At 25.2% G+C, this 24,351-nt stretch overlaps 7 protein-coding genes and 1 long non-coding RNA gene across 19 annotated transcripts; 5 read left to right on the top strand and 3 right to left on the bottom strand.

The window, feature by feature from the left end:
- Nucleotides 1-1,434: 1,434 nt before the first annotated feature.
- On the bottom strand, nt 1,435-5,342 carry LOC126919588 (GTP-binding protein Rheb homolog). Of its 2 annotated transcripts, none has more exons than XM_050728985.1 (6): nt 5,120-5,342; nt 4,220-4,340; nt 3,856-3,927; nt 2,053-2,260; nt 1,806-1,935; nt 1,435-1,731 (listed from the first exon to the last, which is right to left on the bottom strand). In XM_050728985.1, the coding sequence occupies exons 2-6, from the start codon at nt 4,266-4,268 to the stop codon at nt 1,642-1,644; spliced, it is 549 nt and encodes a 182-aa protein (XP_050584942.1). In that variant the 5' UTR covers nt 4,269-4,340; nt 5,120-5,342; the 3' UTR covers nt 1,435-1,641. The 2 variants fall into 2 exon arrangements, with proteins under 2 accessions (XP_050584942.1, XP_050584943.1); XM_050728986.1 differs by lacking the exon at nt 5,120-5,342 and adding an exon at nt 4,961-5,094.
- Nucleotides 5,271-9,219, top strand: LOC126919591 (uncharacterized). Of its 8 annotated transcripts, none has more exons than XM_050728989.1 (7): nt 5,285-5,416; nt 5,493-5,883; nt 5,992-6,190; nt 8,020-8,078; nt 8,286-8,453; nt 8,738-8,862; nt 8,945-9,219. In XM_050728989.1, the coding sequence occupies exons 3-7, from the start codon at nt 6,155-6,157 to the stop codon at nt 9,022-9,024; spliced, it is 468 nt and encodes a 155-aa protein (XP_050584946.1). In that variant the 5' UTR covers nt 5,285-5,416; nt 5,493-5,883; nt 5,992-6,154; the 3' UTR covers nt 9,025-9,219. The 8 variants fall into 8 exon arrangements, with proteins under 8 accessions (XP_050584950.1, XP_050584946.1, XP_050584947.1 ...); XM_050728990.1 differs by having other exon boundaries at nt 5,493-5,879; XM_050728994.1 differs by having other exon boundaries at nt 5,493-6,172.
- A 504-nt stretch (nt 9,220-9,723) lies between these two features.
- LOC126919590 (uncharacterized) lies at nt 9,724-12,688 on the bottom strand. Its single transcript, XM_050728987.1, has 3 exons — nt 12,544-12,688; nt 10,387-12,482; nt 9,724-10,069 (listed from the first exon to the last, which is right to left on the bottom strand). The coding sequence occupies exons 2-3, from the start codon at nt 10,632-10,634 to the stop codon at nt 9,814-9,816; spliced, it is 504 nt and encodes a 167-aa protein (XP_050584944.1). The 5' UTR covers nt 10,635-12,482; nt 12,544-12,688; the 3' UTR covers nt 9,724-9,813.
- LOC126919594 (NADH dehydrogenase [ubiquinone] 1 alpha subcomplex subunit 12) lies at nt 12,604-13,775 on the top strand. Its single transcript, XM_050729000.1, has 3 exons — nt 12,604-12,860; nt 13,092-13,174; nt 13,439-13,775. The coding sequence occupies exons 1-3, from the start codon at nt 12,757-12,759 to the stop codon at nt 13,678-13,680; spliced, it is 429 nt and encodes a 142-aa protein (XP_050584957.1). The 5' UTR covers nt 12,604-12,756; the 3' UTR covers nt 13,681-13,775.
- A 2,369-nt stretch (nt 13,776-16,144) lies between these two features.
- Nucleotides 16,145-18,426, top strand: LOC126919598 (uncharacterized). The gene is made up of 2 exons (XR_007711717.1): nt 16,145-16,282; nt 16,661-18,426. It is a non-coding gene; the product is annotated as an uncharacterized LOC126919598 (long non-coding RNA).
- Nucleotides 18,427-18,884: 458 nt separating this feature from the next.
- On the top strand, nt 18,885-21,315 carry LOC126919593 (outer dynein arm-docking complex subunit 4). Of its 2 annotated transcripts, none has more exons than XR_007711715.1 (3): nt 18,885-19,174; nt 20,272-21,053; nt 21,131-21,315. XR_007711715.1 is itself a non-coding variant. In XM_050728999.1 (3 exons), exons 1-2 carry the CDS (start codon nt 19,016-19,018, stop codon nt 20,572-20,574), a joined length of 462 nt encoding a protein of 153 aa, XP_050584956.1. In that variant the 5' UTR covers nt 18,885-19,015; the 3' UTR covers nt 20,575-20,593; nt 21,131-21,315. The 2 variants fall into 2 exon arrangements, 1 of the variants encoding a protein (XP_050584956.1); XM_050728999.1 differs by having other exon boundaries at nt 20,272-20,593.
- On the top strand, nt 21,204-23,073 carry LOC126919586 (exosome complex component RRP42). Of its 3 annotated transcripts, none has more exons than XM_050728980.1 (6): nt 21,204-21,352; nt 21,456-21,652; nt 21,824-21,989; nt 22,072-22,266; nt 22,422-22,577; nt 22,897-23,073. In XM_050728980.1, exons 1-6 carry the CDS (start codon nt 21,296-21,298, stop codon nt 22,921-22,923), a joined length of 798 nt encoding a protein of 265 aa, XP_050584937.1. In that variant the 5' UTR covers nt 21,204-21,295; the 3' UTR covers nt 22,924-23,073. The 3 variants fall into 3 exon arrangements, with proteins under 3 accessions (XP_050584937.1, XP_050584936.1, XP_050584938.1); XM_050728979.1 differs by having other exon boundaries at nt 22,908-23,073; XM_050728981.1 differs by having other exon boundaries at nt 21,206-21,352; nt 21,460-21,652; nt 22,908-23,073.
- Nucleotides 23,074-23,253: 180 nt separating this feature from the next.
- Nucleotides 23,254-24,005, bottom strand: LOC126919592 (uncharacterized). The gene is made up of 3 exons (XM_050728998.1): nt 23,737-24,005; nt 23,545-23,646; nt 23,254-23,466 (listed from the first exon to the last, which is right to left on the bottom strand). The coding sequence occupies exons 1-3, from the start codon at nt 23,983-23,985 to the stop codon at nt 23,335-23,337; spliced, it is 483 nt and encodes a 160-aa protein (XP_050584955.1). The 5' UTR covers nt 23,986-24,005; the 3' UTR covers nt 23,254-23,334.
- Nucleotides 24,006-24,351: the final 346 nt, after the last annotated feature.

Raw genomic sequence — 24,351 nt, forward strand, 5'->3', positions numbered from 1 at the left:
GAAATCGTAAACAACATTACGTTGATTATACTGGAAAATTTTTATTTCGTCGCCAACATAATTTTGTATAATCAAATAACTGAATTTTTCGATATGATCTTGTCAACATATTTCAAGGTCATCGAAATCTGTGTGTTCCTTTGTAAATAATTATATATCTAATAATCTTATATCTAAATTTTATAACATTATGTATTATATACATTGATAAAATCCATAGTTCACATACAATAAATAACAGTACATAATAAAAACACAAAATAAAGGGAATGTTCGAGTGATGTTAAAATATTTCGACTTTCTGGCCGAAAGTTACAAGTTCAATTCTTTTAGTCATTAAAAATTTGAGACTACCTCGCATCTTCCCCTTAAAGGATTCCAGTGTCTATGAAAATTTAGAAAAAAGATCACAGGTCGTGAAATCTTTCGTATTTTTTTCCTCCTTCCGCTTTATGCTTCATCATTTTCCTGAAAAATTTGATAATTTTAAAAATTTGCAATTTTGGTAAGCAATCATCTTATGCCTATGAAGAGAATCAGACACTTCTCAGTTTAAGAAAGCTCTATGTTTTCCATGTCTGAAATTTCCAGTTCAAGGTTCTACAGTTATGTATAAAATTTTTTAAGCAATCAAATGTTCTTTGGAGACAAAAAGACGCTTTGAATTTTTATTATAATTTACAAAGAGTTATTTCCTTCAGTTCTTTTTCCATAGTGAGAGTTACATCTAAATCATTTGTAGGGATTGGAATATGTGGCAAATTCTGTTAAAGGTAGATAGGGCAAAATAGACAAATGCAAGTAAGAAAATGAGATGAGAAAAAGTAATAAAAAAGGAGTAAATAAAGTAGATAATTAACTGACTAGAAATTTAAAAAAATTGAAAATTACAAAAAATAGTTACAGATAAGTAATAAAGTACATCAGGTAAAGTGATAATAGATAAATAACACAATTTATGTATCTTTTTCCATATATTTATTAGTTTTAGTTTATTGAAAACAGTTAATTTTTTTTTATATTTCTTATTCTCATAATGATTAATTTTGCAGCACCTTTTGTGACTTAATTTCTACCAAAACAAAAATGTAAAATTTATTTGCAATAGTCATAACATATTTTTTATATATCTGGCACATATATTTCATATAAATATTTGTATATCTCAATAAAAAGTATTAATTTATCAATGTGTAGAAGTAAATATTTTTATTATACATTTTATAATGATTTATTCCAGCATATTTGAAAAAATATAAATGTTTGAAATGTTACTTACATAAATCCAAGTTAATAGTAATTTTATCTTTAGAACTGAAAAATTGTTTCTAAAATATTAAATTTCGTTATATGTACTTTTGCAGAATAAAACTAAATACCGACCACTCAATTCTCTTTTTGTCAAATGGTAATTGCGAAAGTGAATAATAAAAATACTTATAATCACGTATATTCTCAAATAGACGATATTTATAATATTTTACTTATACAGCAAGAAGAAACATATTTGTTTTACATTCGCTATTTTATATTTTTAATATTATTACACTTAATTTGTTTTTGGACGTGTATTAATATAATGCCAATTCTGTTATTTGGTTTTATACATTTACATCGTATTATATTTCCAGCTAATATAGCTCAGGAAATAATGCAATTTGACTTTTCTTGAACATTTCCATCTGCTTTTTCAATCTCAATCAATAACGTATGAAAAATATCTGCAACAGACTGAAACAAAATAGAATTACATTGCAATTATCCACATGTAACAATGTAATTTAAAAAAGATGTAACAAATTTACCTCGTTTTGTTTTGCACTTGTTTCTAGGAAAGCAGCATGCCAAGAATCTGCTAATCGCTTGCCTTGTTCTGTTGTTATCATTCGATCTACATATAAATCCGTTTTATTTCCTACTAATACAATTGGGACACTGAAATTCATAAAAATATATTCTATTAAAATTATATATGATATACATTTGTAATTATATACGCTATCACGCAATCCTTTTATTTGAATTAATAAAGTGAATAATAATATAACATACTGGACTTTTCCTGTTATATCCAATAACTTGTCATAAATAATTTGTACAACTTCAAAACTCTTAGCACTTGTTATGCTATATACCAGGACATAACCATGGATATCCATAGAATACTGTGTAGGAAATATACTGTATTCATCTTGACCTGCTGTGTCTACCAACTTAACTTCATAATCTTGACTATTTACTCGTGTACTTTTTGTAAATGCTGGAAAGTATACAAATGAATTGTATAAAAAAATAAGTCAAAATAGGCAGCAGAACCGACATCTTTCAAATTCTTATATCAAATCTTATTTCTTTTTTGTAAATTTTAGTTGAAGAAGCAAAGGATAAATTTGATGATGTAGGATGCTACTGCGCTCAATACATTCAATTATAATAAATAAAAATTGTAATATACTTAAATATATAAAAAACAAGAAAACTAATAACTGACGAGTTCATGCATATTGCCAACAATACATCATGCTGTACTCGAACTAATTTGTGTTGTGTTAATATAATTCATAAGGTATGTGTACAAACCGCACATAATGTAAACTAATTCAGACAATAAAATACCTTTTGTACCTGAACATTATTTATAGATAAGAGTAATTTATATGAAATAAAATTGAGAAGCATTTCATGAAAACCAAACCAAATTTTTGAAGATCTTGAAATTTCTGTTATGTAACTTATGACTTATCTATTCCGAATTACAAAGCCATTACATAAATACCATTATATTTGTAAAACAATAAGCTTATCGCTATTCTGTATTTTTTTTATGAGTATTAACTCACATTAACCATTTTTTAAATTTCACATATGTAAACAATAATATGCTGATATCACGGTATTAGATATATAGATTTAGAAAAAAATATGACTATAATATGCATTTTCCATTGTAGTATCTTAGAAAGAACAAGAATTTTTATATGTAGGATAAAATCTTTAACAGTTCAATAAACGGAAATTCTATTATAATGTCATAAGAATAAATATTAATATTTTTTCAATTATTCAACTACTATAAATTTTAAAGTTCTAGAATATAATGATATTATTGAATGAAAATTAAATTTACTCACATTTAAAATAATAATATTATCAATAAGTTCCATTGCATATAAAATAAATAATATGAAATCATGAAAATTATGTATAATATTAGCTTAATACTTTAGTTATTGTAAATAACAGTATAATTACTAAAATATATAAATAGCTTAATATGTTAATATATCATAAAAATTGATCAAATACATGTATTTTAGTATTGTACATGGAAAAATACGTTACTAAAATATCATATTAGATATAACATGATATAATATTAGAATATCTAAATAAATATAATAAATAAATGTAAAGAATATGTAGATATTCTAATATCATAATGTAAGATTAGAATGTAAACTGTGTCTATAACTAATTATAACGTCTTTTTAAAACTCTCTTGTATAATTTCTTTATCTCTTATATTTTTAAAAATTTTTTGCTAAATAAGAATGAAATAGTTTAAATATTTTTACACAATTATAGATTACCAATTTTTCACATTATAAATAATTATAATTGGAAACATTAATTTAAAAAATTGATAGTTAATTATAAGTTAAACATATTAAAGACATATTTTAACAATTATTGGCTCATTGAATTTAGTATACTAATTTGCTCATTCAATAATAAGTTTTCATGAATCTCTATTGTTTACAGCATGAATTACTAACAGAATGTGCAGAAAATACTACTAACAATGTCATTAGAAATCTTTGAAGTAGCGTGTAAGACGATACAGGTACTTCTTACTATTTTCTATGGTAGGGTCATATGAATCCACAAACTGTCCCTCGACGAACTGTATGCTCAGTGACGACTTGCCTATTAAGAACAATAAAAAAAAAAACAATAAGCATTGAGAATACAAAAAACATAAATTTTTACATACATAAAATGTTTGTATGCGTTTATAAATTTGTATAAATGTATAAGTATGTTTACATACTAAAAAAGTCCCATATTTTGAAAATTTTTATCAGTTATGATATGATAATCATTTAATTTTCAAACACACCATAAGATAAGCAACTAATTATTGATGTAAATAATAATATTTGTTAACAGATCAGTTGTATATTAAATTATTTGAATTACAATAATAATTTTTCATTACCTACGGATCTATAACCCATAATAGCTATTTTCCTTTGTTTTGGTGGCATTTTTCAGCATTTATAAACAGAAACGCTGCAACTGTAGTCCATAAAGGCTGGTGCATGCTCCAATTAGAACCTCTACATAAAATTAAGATAAGAAATGTGAAAAATTATTTCTTTCGAATAAAAGAATATATCCTTATATTTGAACTAATTGTTAGACACTACTATTATTCTAGAAGATTATTATAATAAATTGATTCTATAACTTATTACATTAAAGATTATAGTTTAGACTATAATAAACATATTAAAGAAATTAGTTTACAATAAAACATATGTCTAATAACATAGATTGTGATTACATAAATAATTAAATAGTAATTCTATGAATATACTTTTAGTATACTTGTTTCCTTAAATTGTTACTTAGTTTGATTACATCATAAATGTTTTGAAAATTAACTACGACATTTCTAATTATATATAGAATTATCGCCTATATTTGTAATATTTCATTTCATAAAAATTACTAATTGTAATTCGAATTTCAATAAAAGCCAAACAAAGGAACCATATACATGAAATATGAAAATAATGAATGACTCTTTGTGAAAGCATATTTTTTATAAAATTGCAGTCATTAAATAAAATCTGCAAAAGCTGTATACGTAAGTAAGAACGCATTTAAATATGTATTTATTATATGCGTATTAAGTATAGTTGTATGTACATATATAGTATTCTTTACATCATACTCTGTTTACGTATTTATCAATTATATAGTAAATGTTTCGTTGTGTTGCAATAATCAAACTCTTTTATTTTATAACATGAAAATTGCACTCATCATAAATAGACTTCTCATCGAATTACGTATTATTTAATGCACATGCAAATGCACATGCACTACTCACCAAGAAAGAGGAGGTATATACATCAGTATACATACATTATGTGCGTTTCATGTTAATCGACATATTGACTCCTATTATATGTCAAGTATTTAAACAAATAAAAGATGATATTTGCCTGAATATGACGTCTTAAAATAAACTTTTCAATACTACTGGAAATATTACTATCTTCTTATACGCTGACGCGATAGTTTCGTACTGATATTTTATATAGTGTCACGTCTCCCGGACGTGTATAGACTTAACGAGTGACGGTAGTTCAACAGTAGCCGCAAGATGTCTACTATCTCTTCACAAGTACATAGTAAATTATTCGTTATTCCAGTATTCATTAATTTATATACAACCTCCAAAATTTATTTCAATTTTATAGGCACAGGAATAGAATATGACCTATTAAATGTAATCCGATTGAGCAGTTTAATTGGTGGTCTTGAGAAGAAACCTCTCTTTTTTGTTCTATCTTTCTCCTTTATTTCGCGATTCATCCACATGTTTTGATGCTGAAAGTCCGATCTTAGGACTCGATAGTCTTAGATTTTAATCAAACTCTTAGGGATTTCCTTTTAAAAAGTTTTTTAATTAATTCTAAGCAATCCTTCTTATAATATATTTAAATAATTATATTCATAAACATTGCATTTATAGTATCATGTATTTATAATATACAATGCCGCAGAGGACATTAAGCAAAAGACATTAACCTGAAAGAAGAAAGCAATGGAATCCAATACCGAGGATAACACCGAATATATGCAATGTTGGTATTAACTAAAAATTTATAAGTTAATAAAGATAAAGGCAATGATTTAATAAAATTAAAATTACATGTAATATTTACATACTGATCTCTCAGTAAATGTTTATTTTAGGGAAAACATTAATGCTTAAATTACATATAACATAGTATTGACACCTTGTATTGGTGACCATGTTTAATAGTTTACAATATAACACTATTTACTTCTTTTTTGTGAAAAAACAGAATAAATATTTCCGCAGATGAAAATTTCTTGATTTTGTTATCTATTGGCAATGAAACATATCTATTTTGTAGGTTTGAAAACAAAGGTGAATTCTATTTCTTACATTTTGTATGTTAATACTTTCATCATCTTACTTTCTGTTACTTTTTAAAATATATTATGAAAATCAATTAAGGGAGATCTACGAAATAACTATAAAGTATATCAAGAACACTTTATGATTAACTTTTTTTAAAAATATTAATATTAATTCTGTTTCCAATTTATAAAACAGTTTTATCTATTGCAATTTTTCTTAAATTCCAACTTGTTCATGTTATACTTTTGATTTATTATTTGTTATAATATAATACAATTATAATATAATTTAAAATAATATTAATAACAATTTTTATATTTTAGCTATGCTAATCGATTCATTTTTACATTTTGCAATTGCTTCTTTTAATATTTATAGACAGTTAAATAAAAATAAATTCGTTTACAAATAGGTTGAGCATATGTAAAAAGAAAATAGACCGAAATTTTTGAAAATATTTAAAATAAATATTTAAAATGAACTTTCACGAGATAATTTCTGAATTATATTCTGTAGTTATATTATTTGAGCGCAAAATGTAAGCGAGAGACTATACACAAATCTCTATTTCATTTCATCATTATAAGAGTTCTACGTTTTAACATGTAATGTGTATTATATATGAATAGATAAACTACATACCTACAAACAAACAAATAAATAAATAGATACCTACATTACACGAAAAATCAAAAGTGAAACCTGTTCGGCAATAACACGTCAATATCATAGATACGTTCTCTTTATGTCACGAAGCTTTCTCTAGATCATAGATTCCAGAACTGATTCTAGAACAAATTTCGAAAAAAAGGCAAAATTATCTTTCTTTCTTACAGACCTCTTTGATTTGAACTGATGTTTTCTTCTTCTTTTCTAAAAAAATACAGATTCTTATTATATATATGTAGACAAATTATATATACATGTATTCGCAATGAGTGCAATCAATCTGTTGCTTTTATAATTGATCTTCTACTTCCTAAAATGAATAGGTATACTTTCTTGCTACTTTATAAATCAGCGAAGAACACACGTAAAAAATTTTATTTAAGACAGTTAATGTACGAAATAAGAAGGAAGTGCATCGTAAATCGCTTTTATAACGTTTTCTACTGATATTTTATAGAATCAGGGAATATACATATATTTTTTATTGTTAATTGTTGATTTTCCTTGGTTTAAACAGTGGTATGTCCACAATTATGAATAAAATGGCTACAATAAGTTATTTATTGATACTTTGAAGTCATTTACAACATTTCTTGTGACTTTCTTAAATTCATTAAGGAGTCGATTTCTCCTTGGAATTATTACTAACGCATATTTGCTTATGTATATAGAGCATATAGACAATAAAATGAAAAATAAGTTCGCATAAAGCTATATATGAAGTACAAAGAAAAACTACGCAGAATAAAATCCTCGGGGGTACACACAGGAATGGAAAGCAAGCGGGTAGATATAAGGAGGTCGTGTTTCATTGGCACACTCAGTTTATCACTCGATCTACATAGCAGATCAGTCCGTATTATAAAAGCACGCAAATTAGCATTTCGCAATGAAAATTGAATTGTTGTTGCAAGTAAATAATAAAAATTCTAAATAATATGTTTAGTCTATACTTTAATCATCAATACTTAAAAAAAAATTCGTGTCGATAATTCTTTCCTTTATAGATTTTCATATTTCTTGTGGGCAATATAACAATTATAAATTCGAAAAATGTAGCTTTTACTTTCAAGATTACAGTGATAATTTGTTGTTCCAAATTTAACATATACATCAGAATACTTAAAATGTAAAAAATATAAATTAGTTTTCTTAATGATTTTCAGTTTATTTTAGTTTTACCGATATTGCTAGTTCCTATATCCGAAGGATTTTTCTTCGAACAGTAAGTAAAGTTAAATTTTAGTCTTGCCGATGATAAAACTTGTCTTTTTAATTAAATTTACTGTTAAATTAGTGCTATAGTAATTTTAATTTTCATTTATTAAATATATACATTCCCCCTAGATTTACATTAAATGTTAGTTATATTGTGTTTAATAACGATATTATATGAAGAAAACAGATCGTACATTGACAATTTGTATTTCAGCCCTAAGAAGCTATTAATGGATTTGTTTCAATCGTCAAAAGAAAAAAAAGAAGCAAGAAAGAGGCCTCATATAGATCATTATCATGTACATTATTATCCAGTAACAATCCCTATATTTGAACCACTGGTGAAAGCACCTAAAAAACACAAACTGGAAGAAATATATCAGTAAATATGAATTATGTTACAATTAAAATATAGTGTAATTAGAAATTATATTTAGTAGATAGGTTTAAAGCTTTTGTAAATTGTGTATATACTTTTACATAATTAATTTTTGTTCTGTGTTATTTAAGGTCAATTTATTTCAGTAGTGCACACATTCCATTTGTTAAAACTTTAATTGATAATAGAAAAATAACTTTGATAAATTACTTTGACGAATAATTTTGAATTTTGAATAAAATAATTGTTTAGGATTAAGAAATACATATTTAATTTCAAATTTTTAGTAACCAACTGGAAACAGTTGGGTGGTCCAGTCACGAATATAAATATATTCCTGAATCTAAAATTAAAACTTTCAGTTTATATGATTCGCGGAAAAATTCTGTGCCTTGCAAAAAAGAAATTTTAGGTAATAATTGGAATACTTTTAACTTATTTTCTACTTTTTAAACGCTTGCGATTTAAACAATGTTTATCCAATAATGTTGCAGAAACAGATCTTTTGGAAATAATGAACAACAGCGAGGACGAAAATGTATTGTACATACATCCCTCCACTCACAAGTATTAAAATACACAAAAAAAGAGTACCTAAAAAATCATTAGAAAATGATTAAAATCTTTAAAAATTATTATCTCGTTCGAAATGTTAGATTATAAAGAGCCTATACATATATTCGATATGACAACAAAAAAATGCAAATTATCTGTATTAAAATTAAATCCTTAATCAATCTTGACATTATTAAACTTTTTATTACACATACTTAGTGTTATTTAGTTCCGTAGTCAAGTATTCTGTGAATAATATGTGCCACATTCATAATATTTAGGTTTTTCATACTGATATTTTTGATACTGGTTATATTTGATACTGATTTTTATACTTAAGGATTTTACAAGATGAAAATCTGTTGACGTAAAAATCTTTATTTTTTCAGTTTACTTTTGTAAACTCTAGCGTGTCAAAAATATACCTTATGATGTTGAATATGTATCGTAAAATTTATTAAATACTGCATTATACGTTAATTAGAATTAGAGGTTGGTTCAATAAAATAAAAATACATTTTTATTTCCTTGTCACAATGTAGAACTAATAATATTCCTAACATGATTGCATGCTATAGATAATATTATTAATTTTTTGCTTTTTATATTGTTTTATTTAGAAAGTATAATTTTGTTAATAACATAATACAGTACTTTTCAATGTATTAATAGAATATGTTGTAAAAAGAATAATAGCTAGAAATATGGTGGCACAATATTTAGTACTTTCAATATTTTATTATCTTGTATATTATATATAATTTTACAATTTTAATTTAATTTTAAATACATGATAATTACAATTTTTTCACATGTATAGCTTTAATTTAAGATGTCTAGGATCGTGCATCTTTTCGGAAAGCATTTTATAAGATATTTTCAATAAGCGAGATATATTCGATGGTAATGGCAGCTTTCTCTTCTCGATACACATTTCTTGTTGCTCCATATGATCCTGCAAGAGCTTGGACATAAGGAGCAACATGTATTTGCGATCGGTTAGTCGTATGATATGAGTTCCCATTACTTTTTCTAATCGGGATTTTACCGGTGGATAATTTATTCTAGAATTGACAAATGAATAAATAAGATTTAAAAAATAATATAAAAATTATATAAATCACAAATACATGAGCAGTAATGAATAGAGATTACAGGTCCAAAATATATAACTGCAATGTAGTATAAATTTGTTGTACAAGTAGTTTGACAGTATCATTTAATATTTTGTTTCTAATACTTTTTTAGACGTAGATACGAAAGATTAGAATTAGTAATATCTATATTATAAATTTATAGTAATATAAATTCTATAAAAGAACAAAATGATTTTTAATTGAATGACAAGAAATTAATATAAGCGGTAGAAATTATAACTTACGCATATCTTACGTGTTCTGTTTCCCACCATTGCAAAGAAGTTTCATAAGGATCTATAGCAGAGATAAATGCTATTTTGACATCTTCAAATACCTTTTTAGGTTTTCCCGAGGCTTCTACTTTTCTCTTATCGAGTTCGATCTTTTTATCAGCTTTACTAATAATTTTATTCTTATATTTCTGCTTTTCTTCATGGTTAGCTTTTTTCTGATATCTAGTTCGCCTTTTCTCTACTGTTGCAGTTTGCATACTAAAATATCTGTTTCTATCTTCGTTTTCTTTATATAAAGCTATCGATTAAATTTAATCATTACATGTTATGTTTTCTAATTGATATGGAACATAGTTCGTTACATTAACATCAATTTGGTTAGACTAAAATTTTGAAAATGAAAATTTTGAATTATGAAAATAAGAAAAAACAAACGCATTCAAAATTAAGATTTTAAAGATTTAAAAAATAGCTCGGACTATGAATTTAATTAGAAATTTTGTTCTTTCAAATAATAAAAAAGAAATTTATATAAATAATAATAATAATAATAATAATAATAATAATAATAATAATAGTACTTTATTGTATATTAGACTTTATGTCTATTACAAGGAGGTTCTTTGGCGTAACAGATTGATTTATTTAGTATATATTTTCTTATCTTATGGATAGGTATTCTAATCATTATAACATACATTAGACACTAATGTAGCACGCATAATAATAATGTAACATATATGTATCCATGAGATAAACTATACTACTTATATATTATAATATAATATGAAAATATTTCATTTTACTTGTGATATTGTTCAGTGTTCATTTTTTAATGCTGCTATTATGAGATCATTGTTATACTATTTGACTTGCATATTCTAATTTTTCTACTAATATGTAGCACTTCAAGTGTTCTATTTTCTCATTTTTATGTCTGAACTGACTATCCTCATGCCAGTTTTATGACTGCTTGGATGTACATACTGCACTAGTTTTCATGTTTCTTGTATATCACTCAACACAATCATGATTTAAGGAAGTCATCCATTTCTCTTTCACCCTAAGGCATTACTTGTATCATTGATGACTGCATTGTATTTGACATAATTGAGTAATTCCTTACGTTTAAGGTAAGAAATTTCCAATTTTTGCATGTTGTAGAGCTGGTGATTTAAAAAATGTGTACAGAATAACTATACACATTAAAAAATAAATGCTTTTATGATAATAATCAATTTATATATTTCCTATTTACGATCTTCAAAAGATCTAAAAGTTCCACAAATTTTTAAAATAATATTTTAATTTAATATCTCTCAGATATCTTAATTAAAAAATTTATATCATAATTTTAAATTATTCCAATTTTTTAAATCTCAAAATATCAATTGTAACGATAAAATTTTGCTATAATATACTAAAACATTCTCAAAAGCTATTTATTTCATTTAAAATAGAACTTTGAATACTATCAACACCAATGAGTTAATAATTGTCATACAATGAGTCAGATTATTAAACATTGACCCTTGAAATATCAAACAGATATTTGTCACGAATTTGTATTCCATTATTTACTTTCTATACATAGTATCTATCTTCAATATTTAAAATTATGTATCATATAAAATAATTTTTTAAACATACTTAAGTACATATGTATGTATATATTTTCTTATTATATTGAGGCATAATGCCTATTATAATCTTTTCTAGAGTTAATACATGTTTCATATATTTTGTTTCCATCTTCATTTATTTCTTGATGTTGTATTATAATTTGTTGTATATATATCTATTAGTATATTTTTGTTACTTATTTAATATTATAGTATTTCTATTAATCGACGTAACAAATTGGAATACTTTACATCAATTTTTTAGAGACAAATGTATGATTAAACTTGAACAATTCCCGCGCTTACAACGTTAATCGCTTCACTATTAAACTATTAACTGCTATCAGATAGTAAATCTGCTATTAAGCAGCTTTTCTTTCATATAAACAACATGAAATTATTTTTAAATTTCATACAAAATATTTTGTTACTCTTTGTTTAAAAAATCATATTCGACATTCAAGATTTTTAAAATTATGACAGCTATAAATAAAAATATTATATTGTACTCATATAAGATCGATCATATATAAATAATACTTACATACATAAAGTTTCTGAACAATATTTGTATTTCTATTGTACAAAATACGTATAACACATATTGTATACAACTATAATTAACCTGAAAGATGTTTATTTTGCGTAGTTAAGGATATTACTATGGTCGTACGTCGTATTACTCGTACTTATAATTGTAAGGCACAGTCGGTATATGTGACTGTGCTATAAGGTACTTAAAAATATCTTTAGAAACATGGCGAATATCGCAAAGTTTCTGGGATTGGACAGAGCTTGTAATTATTGGCGTACAATAAAAGCAAATGGTGGTATTTTAAATTCTTTGTTCACATTATACAGGTTAGCATAACACAATTGTTATATATAATATTTTCTTAAATAGTATTTATATATGTCAATACTTTTTGTAATTATCTATGGAATTGAAAATTTCTTTTATAGTAGTAAATCTAATCTTTTAAATATTTATGATTGTGAGATTATAGATATTTATTTTCTGTCTTAAATTCAACATAAAAGTATAAATATAATTTAACATGACAAATAACATTATGTGATATTACATTATAGAGTGGATGAATTAAAAGCTGGTACTTTAGTAGGTGTGGATAAATATGGTAACAAGTACTACGAAAATAATTCAAACTTTGTTGGTAAGTTCAAAAAATGAAAATTCTTTTCTTATTTGTTTATAGTATGAATGTGTAAAATATTTCAAAAGATCTTGCACTTATTATATACTGAGATAGATAAATACATATTATATACTTACTATATATTTAAAGAAACACAGCTTTTTTAATATAATTAAGTATAATTTAAGAACATTATGTTTATAAATAATTAAAAGTTGACCATTATACTAAACAATGAAGTTATCTGTAATTAGAAAGTTTTTGTTATGTTCATTACAATAGGTTCTAATAGATGGGTAATATATTCTGAAGAAGTTAATATGGATTATGATGGTTCTCAAGTCCCAGCAGAATGGTTTGGATGGCTACATTATAAAACCGATTTAATCCCTACTAAGGATCCTAATCGACCAAAATATTCATGGATGGCAGATCACAAACCAAATTTGAGTGGTACCAGTGAAGCTTACATACCTTATACTACTACAAAGCCAAAAATTATACCATGGAAACCACCGCAGTAATATATTTCCAGTGTAATTTGTCATATAGATTTGCATAGGGTAATTATAGTAAAGATAATATGTAATTAAATGTAAATAAATATAATGAAACTTAATACTTATATTTATTTAATATATTATTAATTATTATCAGTAATTGAGTTATTGTAGCTTGAAAATATTGTATCTGACTATAAAGTCTTAAAAAATTCTGCCGTTTGTTTTTGAAAAATATATATTGCCAAAGTTTAATGTTAAGTGAAATATTGTATTATTTAACGGTATCACATGTGCCCTTTCGGGTCCTGAGGGGCTTTTGGTGTTACATCCTTATATCTGCTTTTATGGGTAGTATGAAGTCGCTAACATAGAACATATAACCTTAAGACCTAATTGTAACATAACATAACCTATATGTTTACATATAAATATAAATATTCGTCTTGAAATCTAAATCATATTTGGTCTCACTTGCCTCTTATTGCTATGTCTATTTTTGGCATTATACTGACACAGTACTTTGCTTTTTTTTATGGTTAATTATTGTGTGATTATATTCTATAAATTTTAGTTTAGTTTTTTTATTTTGATTACTATTATATTTTATTATATATGTTCTATTTATACATATATTTTATTATATTACATAATAATTATTTAATAAATATGATTATTTGAAAATTATCATTTGAATTTGAATTATATTTTGATAATTACTATCATATTTTACTATTTTAAAATATTACTGTAAAATAATATTACTGCTACGAGTATACACAAATAATTTAATTATATTTTTACTTGAAAATAATTTTCTAAGTATGTGTGCGCGCACACACACACACTATAAATAGTCCATTATTGGCGAATTAGCAAATTATCTTAATTCATTAGATTTCTCAGAAGAAAGAAGAATAAGATCTAAAGGTACAATCTCGCTTATTCGAACAAGTCGGAAAACAATGCAGTTCAGATAACCAAGCAGTCCTTATAGTAAAGATTCATTAATTATTCCATTAAGCTTTTCTTATTAACTCGAGTAGTAGAATTTATAGTTCGGATAATAAAAGCTCAACGTTAACTTGTTCATTTAAATGAGGAGCTAATAAATGAGACTTTACTGTATATAAAAATCTTGTTCATTTTTTTCATATATATACATACTTTACATATTAACATGTACCTACATTTATAAAAATTAAGAACATTACTTGATAATATTAAATTAATTTATAAGAAATAACTGTATTAGTGACTATGACTTTTTGGTAGAGAATATAATTAAAAAATAAGGAAGTTAATACTCGAGATATGCTTATTGATATTTCTATTACGAATTTTAAAGAAAAGAAAAAGTCCTAAAAGAATAGCCATCCTTGTTACTTGTTACTACTGTCATATTGATTAGTCTTGATTACTAAGAGTAGGGAGACAGTACAAAAAGTATAGACGGAAAAGTTTCGGTCGTAAGTTAAGAATTAAAGATAGCCTCGGAAAGTTTACGTTATTTATTTGAGCAGGGATTTATCTCTCATGAACTTCGCAAGTACTAAATATACGAATGTGTATAAAATTCAACTAATTAAAAAGGTTGTTCTGGCAAATGAAGATTGGAATTTAGGGGTGAGCTTCATATCATATATTAATAAAATATGTCATATATATATTTTTTTTTATTTATATCTTCCCTCTTATAGATATGTATGCCTCTTTATTAGAGGAACATTCCTTTAAATTGGCAAGCTTATTACTATTTAAACGAATAATTTATTAGTTATTACGTCCTAAAAAATTGTTCATTAAAATTAAATACATACATTTTAAGTTTAGTAAATCCTTTATTTAATTGCTCTTCAAGAAAATAAAGTAGAATTATTTATTAATATGCACTATAATATTTAAGAAACTGTTAATCCCCCACAATTTATGATTTAATAAAATTCAATAATTTATGATTCTTTTTAATATAGCAAAAAGCATTTCTTTCCATATTGAATCCTGATAAAAATGTTCGATTTTCCCTATTATTTTATTTATATAACATAAATAAAAGAAAAATTGCAATTTTTTCATGACTGGTTAATTTCGAAGTATGACAAATTATGTAACTACAAACTAGATGAAATTAAATTTATATTTATGAAACTATTTCTATAATTATAACAATAGTAAATTGTATATATTTTGCTGAAACATGAATTGATTATATATCTCAAGTGAGTGAGTAAAAGGATAAATTTAATACCTTCTCTGTATTGCTGTCTTTTGCTTATTTCTCTAATAGTATACAGTATATTAGCTAAAACTTTAATAATATGTATATCTAAAATCTAACATGTGATCTTACGTTGCAGTCTAGATATTATATGTGCTTCTCTGTAAAACTAATAATTCTAATTTATACTCTTTTGCTCGCGCACCAGAGCATATCTATATGTATAACATATAACTAAACATTTAACAAAATATACATTGTAGGCATTAAATTAATATGGTAAATCATCAGAAAGCGATATCACAAGCAAAACATTTCGCTTCTATAAAAAAGAAATTGTTAGTAAATGAAGCGATGGTCCACGTAAAAAATGAAAATTACCATAAGGCCATATACCTTTACGATAAAGTAAGTTTTTTAATTTCACGTATTTGAACTCATTCAAAATATTATCATTTAAAAATGAATAATTAATTATGAGAATTGATGTGTCGAAGTGTAGTAAAGAAGTAAATAATCAGCTCAAAAGTTATTAAATTATTTGCAATAGTCTAAATTGTATGGTAATTTTTAACCCTTGTAACATTTTAATTCTTTTGCTTCGCTAATAACCCATGTATGCGATTGGTCCAATTGTACATATATAAGAAAACAAGAAAGATGCTAAAATATTAAATTTAAAGTTAAGTTAAAGGAATTGAAATGTATTATAATTTATCTTTGTATAATTGGAAATTTTGATAAGTACTAAATAAATACATACTCAAAATCATATTTTCTTTGTAGGATTACATTGTAGGATCCTTTGTAGGATTAAATTATTTTTCTTTTACATATGCGTATAACATAAAATAAATTGAAACGGTATATTACTATATTTTCTATTAAAACCTGACAATTATGCTTATTGTTTGAATTATTTCTTTAAAGTTATTAATATAATGTACTATTAAAAAATATACACATATGAGCTATTAACAGATATAATAATGTGATCGAATGAATATTATCATTGATTTTTTCGAACTTTATTAAGACAATAACTACTGATCTCTCTTTTTACTAATTTAATTTTAACAAGAATATTTATAGAATTATATAATAGTTATTGTATATTTATATTGTTATTAATAATAGAAAAAACAATTCATTTTATAAAAAAAGATACTTTACCATACCACTTACGATTACCACGCTCTTATTATACCGTTAAAAAGAGAATATCACATTATTCTTAGACCTATGTACATAGAGAGTGTTCGAAAATGATTTGTCGTAAGTGACATAGCGTTATTTTACACCTCTGGCTCAATGAAGATCTGCAAAAAAAGTAGCCGCCAAATTGACGTAAATCACGAATTTCAGGGTCAAGGATAGTTCGATGATTATTTTTTTTGCAGATCTTCACCAAACCAGAAGTATAGAATAATGCTATGATGCTCATGACAAATCATTTTTAACACCCTGTACATATATATATTTATTTATTTATTTATTTATTTATATATTTGTATAGCAAGGAAATATGTACAATACCAGAACAATTTGTTCCGCAACAGTTTGCCCTTTAAATTCTACTATATATTATTACATCGAACAAATACACATCGATTTTTTTACTAGCAGATATTTGTAGTTAAAGAACTATTACAAAATTATACAAGTAGTAGAAAATATAATTATAAGCATGTTTAAGAATTATAAAATAATTCTATTATTAAGAACGATTTTAATGTAATCGGTATTACTTTTAAAAATATGAAAGAAAGAAATTTTTAATTGATACAAAGATTAGTAACATATGATTTAAAAAATGCGTAGCAAATCAATAAAATTTAGAATTTTCTAACTATAATTACTAACATGAACTTATTAAATTGTTTCATATAATATTGGTGAAGATTTTATCAATGAATCCGTAGAAATCGTTTAAAAAAGTTTTCAATTTTTTCTCGTATTAGTTCCTTGTATCTTATTAATTTAGTTATAAGACATACATATATTATTTTATCTTTTATAATGTAATACAAATTTCCAGCATAGTAAAAAATTTTGACGTAATTACAACATAAATGAGTCTTTATTCTAAGCGAAAAAGCAGGAAGTAAAAAAATGCTTCTCCAAAATAACTCAGAACTTGATGCTGTACAATTATGAATTTTAATGATCAATTTCTATCGACGAAATTTGAGTAATATATGATAATAAAATTTGAATGTCACAGGATAAAATAAATACTTCCTGACAACACAAACTAAAGTAACTTGAAATTCCTTTGCACACATACGATCAGTGATTTTTAGATACCGAATTTGCCCGCATTGTTGACTGTTTCTAAGGAAACAAGGCATCTAACCAAGGTGTCGATAACCACACGTCTATTCCACACGCAAATCACACGAAGTAGTACATACTTACCTTGCATTCTAAGCTATTTTCGTGAATGAAACGCGCTTAGTGAATTCGTTCTGACGGTTTCCATTTACTATTTACAAAAAAGGGATCGAAAATCGTCACAGTGATATTTTTAAATATTTTCTTAACATAAAATATTTTTTACACAAAAACGTATATAAATTACATAAAGAAAAAGTATAAAAAAGCGATTTTTCTTTCTTCTCGTATTCGTTATTATAATCTTTCTTTTATTTCCAACATTATTTCATCTTTAAAAAAAGAGGGAAATTAATCCAAGATCAAACATAAAAAAAATAATCAACGATGGGTGAAGTACTTGTATCAGAAACTACGGATACCCAAGACGATATTGATTCGAAGATCATGGGTATACTGAATCCAACGATACATCACCATGATTTATTGCAAAGCTACGTGCGAGTGGCCGCAGAAAGCGTTTCAAATTTGAAACAGTTCGAAGAATCGGAAAATTTCGATAAGGTTCCATCTTTGGGAACCTGTCCCGACAAAGAGTTCATCGATAATGACGATAAAGAAAGCCACATTAATGGTGATAAAAAAGATAGGAAAAATAATAAAAAGCAACGTGAGAGTAAATCCAATAAACTGTCAGTCGAATCAGAAATGAACATTCAAAAGAAAAAGAAATGACGCCGCCTAAATAATGGTACTCGCCACCAGGAAGAAGTATACACTGATAAGGATCGCGCTGCCGCGGTAAATATGGGAACCAAAGATATTAAACAATCGTTAAAAATAAAGCAGAAACAGGATCGTAATTTACAATTGCCAGAAGACACTGGGCCCAGAACTATGTTGGCTTTAGGATTACGTGAAATGCGAATTGGCGATGTTAAAGTCGCAATGAATTGTATCAACAAGGTTCTTTTTAATTCTCTTTTTAATCGGATATATGTATGTATGTAATTATATTTTCATTTTTTGGTGTTTTGCTATTCCCCCCCCCCCATTTTCCAATTGCAAAGGAATTTCAAGTTGTATAAAAATTAATCATCTAAAATGTTTAGTATTTATTATATGTAAATATTTCTCTTATGATATATTTTGTGTATTCACATTCTATAAAAATTGCATTAAACATAAACATTACACTGATTCATAACGTCTGTTTAAAGTCGTGTAATTGATTTTGGAAGGTACTTTGTTTTAATAATATTATTATACGAGTTTAACCGATCTTTGAAAAAGTAAATAAAAATTTGTTTTCTATAATAGAATTAAGAAAGAAATTAAGACACAGTAAAATATCATATTAGTTTCTGTATTATTATCTTTATTTATTATATTTATTTTATATCTCGTATTTTTTTTTAAAGATATATATGTAGATATTTAGTACAAAAAGCACCATCATTAAAAAAATAGCATTTAAGAAAAAGTTAAGAATCTAATCAAAGGTCAAACAAAAATCGATCGAGAAGCTCATATTAATATTATAACGTCGTACTTTTATCAATTATTCTTGTTATTAAACATTTACATAAACATACCTACTAATTTTATTGTTTGTAAATACATTTACTCATCACAACATTGTGAAACATTAAACATACATTGACAATACATAATAAATTTATATGTTCATTTAATTAACACTTTTACTGTAACATACATTTCATTTAATAAGTTGAATAAAATTAATTAATAGTAGATAAAACTGTTTGTATTATAATAGAAATAGCGAATTATTAGTAATTGTCTTTATCAATTAACATTTAAAAGATACAAAATATATCATTTTTCCATTATAGTGCAATTCCCTAATATCTTTATCTTATTAGATATTATACAAAGTAATAAAAAATAATTAATAAAGTATACATATATACATACTATTCTTCATTAAAAATTATTACACACGAAATATTTATATATGTCTGTTAACTATTTGTTTTTCACACTATATTTTGAGCACAATGTAATTACATCATGTAATTAATATTATTCTTCTCCGCCAGGCATTAGATCTTGAGCCAAATGATAACAATGCATTAATAGCACGAAGTAAATGTCATCTTTTATTAGGAGAGCCCCAGAAAGCACTGCAAGATGCTGAGAACGCATTACAATATAAAATGAAAAATGTCAGCATGGCTAACGCAATATACTGTAAAGCAGAAGCTTTATACTGCATTGGTGATTTTGAAATGAGTCTTGTATATTATTACCGTGGCATGAGAATACGTCCAGAATACGGACAGTTCCGCCTCGGTGTTCAAAAAGCGAAAAATGCGATACAAAATATACTACGTAAAAATTGAATGTTTCTATCATAAAAACGTAATTATACAGAATACTTGAAATAACACCTTTTTAAATCGACGATTTTTATAAGTTTAGCGATTAATCAACCATGGTAGAAACTGTTAAATATGTTTACTAATATATGCAATAAAACATTTATATACACTTAAAATATAACATAGAAAAATATAATATAGAAATGTAGAAAAAATTTTATACATACATACATATTATATACATATTCATTTATTTATTTATTTATTCATTCATTCATTTATTTATTTATCTATTTATACTGAATATAAGTAACATTATTCTTTTATAATGAATGTTTCATATATAAACTAGTGATAGTGAGATATATTATACAGTATATAAATCAATTTGTTTAATTATACATAAATTAATTTTTCTTTTCTTAATAATAATTAAATGGACATATTTAATGTCATCAACGTATTTAATATTTTTCGTAATTTTTAATTCCATCAAATAGGTAGTACATTTATTACATTAATATTACCTGATATTACTATTGCAGTAAGAAGGAATAATTGTGTCACTTGTATGTAGGTTAGATAGTCTCTTTAATTGCATATACCCATATACATATAATAAAACACAACAAAATATTACGGCGAGGGGACTATTTATTATATCCCCTTTCTCTGTTTGAATGTTAATATAAAAGCATATTGAAATTTGTTTATAAAACACGTAAAAAAGAAGTATTTTATAATGGCAGAAACTGTTTTAAGTTCCGGTGAAAAGACTTTTATTCTCCATGGAATAGATGTAAGTTAATATAAGAATCTACATCTACATATATATATATATACATATTTATTTTGATAATAAAAGTTATTTTGTCATATTTTTACGATTCTATAATCATAAGGCAGACTTTAGAAATGATGGTAGGCGACGATGCGAATATCGATCAATGGAAATTGAAACTAAATTAATGCCACAAACACATGGATCAGCAAGATTACGCATAGGAAATACAGATATACTTGTTGGCATTAAAATAGAACTTGATGTACCTCACGCTGACAGATCAAATGAAGGAAAATTAGAATTTTTTGTTGATTGGTATGTAATGCTTCTCATAGTGGTTATTTGATATCCTTTACTAATGTCCAAGTAATTATTTTATAAAGTGAAATCCTTTATATTTCTAATATCAAAATTAGATAGATAATTTTATAATAGTTAAAAAGATAAATATATGGTAATTATTTCATATTGCGTATTATGTTTCAGTTCTGCTACTGCAACTCCAGCATTTGAAGGAAAAGGTGGTGATGATTTAGCAACTGAAATAAGTAACATTTTAACAGCTGCTTATCAAACGCCTAATGCTTTTGATTTAAGAACATTATGTATTTTACCTCATAAGAAATGTTGGAAAATATATGTTGATATTTTGGTAAATAGTGTTTATACATTTAAATAAATATTATAAGAACAATAATTTAAATATTTTATACATACATAATGTATATACATAGATTCTTCAGTGTGGTGGCAATCTTTTTGATGCAGTAGGAATTGCAGTTAAGGCTGCATTAAATAGTACAGAAATACCAAAAATTACAGCTGCGACTCTGGATGGTGGAGAACCAGATATTGAATTATCAGATGATGCTTATGACTGCATACGATTAGATACCAGCAATTATCCAATTATTGTTACACTGTGCAAAGTATATTTCCATCGATTTATATTATATATTTCATTATTTTTATATTATGGATATTAAAAAAAAGAATCTCATATTGAGTTTAAAATATGAAAACTATCAAATGTTTGTATATATATACATGCATAGTTTAGACTATTATTTAAATTTTTCTACAGATTGGAGATAATTATATCGTGGATCCAACCTCGGAAGAAGAAGTATGTAGTGCAAGTAGTATTGTCATGTCTGTATTACCAAATGGTAAAGTTTCATCAGTGATTAAGTTGGGTTATGGGAGCATTCAGCCTAATACTTTTATCAAAATGTTGCAAGTAATTATTTTGTTATTTATTGTAAATAAATTAATCCTATACACATATATGTGTAAGGTTTAATAGGGTGCATAGTACAACAACAAGAAATAATAAGAACAGTAAGAAATTATTTTACGTGCAAAAGCGAATAAAAAATATAGAATAAAATTTTCTCATTTGAATCATTGTTTTCAAGAAAATGAAATTCTTGTCTATATATATATCCAAACTCGAAAAAATTTTCTCGAAAAAAATGTTGTATACAATGTTGATGTCATCTAGTTGTACCATGCATTTCGCCACATCTTGAATATGTATATATCAAAAGTAACAAAAGTATGTTTTCAGATGGGGAAAAATATAGGATTACAATTAAATGAAAGTCTTATGAAAGCACTGAAAGAAGAAAGTCAACTAGGACAACAAAGACAAATATTAGGATTTCTTAGATAAATATTTGTAATAAATATAAGTATACCTTTAATCCTAAATATAATTTAATTTTACGCATAAATGTATTGAATTTTTTGTCATTCTTATATCTCGTCTTTCAAATAGCTTTCTTTTTATATGTATTTTCAATCTATTAAATCTGTACAAGTGAACAATTTGTAAGTGAAATAAACGAGATATTTTATTTAAAGAAAGAACAATAAATAAAAAATTATAATAAAGAAACATAAGACATACAATATATCTTGAATCATTATTTTATTATGTTCAGATACTACTTAATAGTAAAATTGCATACTTAATATTGAAATTACAATAATTCTTATATGGGAGAATTCTCAAAACCATATGTAGCAAAAGTTTTTGGCTTCTCAAGACCTTTGTAATCTTTAGTTCCTGGAATTCTTGCTTCACGTGTTGGTCTCACCATCCAACCAGATTGTCGTGTCCAATTCTATGAAAATAAACATTTTGGTATGATACTTAATATCAAGATGTTTCATTTGCGATATATTGAAAAATTATTTCTTACGCCTGTGTTATATTTGTAGTAATACCGTACGCCATAAAGTATAACAAGACCCATCAAACATTTTGCTGTGACATAACGTATAATCATTGCTTTCTTATTACCCTATAATTAAATATAATATCAAACAAAAATAGTATCAACTAATGAAATTACTTTTGATATATGATCTAGCTAAAAATTTTATTCTTTTACCATAAGAGGAGTTAATAATCTTTCAAGTGCATTTAAAGGTATTCTATAGAATCTTCGAAGTGGATTATAATAATGCCTATAATATTCCTTTGTTGTTAATGGTTCTTCTGGTGCAAGAATCTGGCTTTTAAGATACCGGGCTCTCCATGCACGTTCTTCTTCCGTCATACCAATCAAACGTTCTCTTTCTCTCACTAAACGGCCACCAATATTCATTGGTTTTACACCACCAGTAGGTGAAGCTGCCATTGTAAATAAATTAACTGAAACTATAAAATTGTAATGATATAATAGCTAAATAATTGTAAAATATTGAGAATGTATTTATCAATGACATTAATTACATAAGACACAAAATATAAAGAAAAGCAAAACCTGATATTTATATAAAATTTGTGTCTTTACGCGCGTATAAAGTATGTACATAATACTAATTTATATAAAAATTAAATAAAAATTAAAGCATACAGTAGATACTTATATAAAAATTAAAGCATACAGTAGATTACATACATTTATAATATAACTATTATGATACAAACTATACAAAATAATCAATTTTACTTATGTAATTGTTGATATATATTAAAGACAATACTTACATCTTATAAAAAT

The sequence above is a fragment of the Bombus affinis genome, chromosome 8 (assembly GCF_024516045.1).
Source record: "Bombus affinis isolate iyBomAffi1 chromosome 8, iyBomAffi1.2, whole genome shotgun sequence".
Lineage (NCBI taxonomy): Eukaryota > Metazoa > Arthropoda > Insecta > Hymenoptera > Apidae > Bombus > Bombus affinis.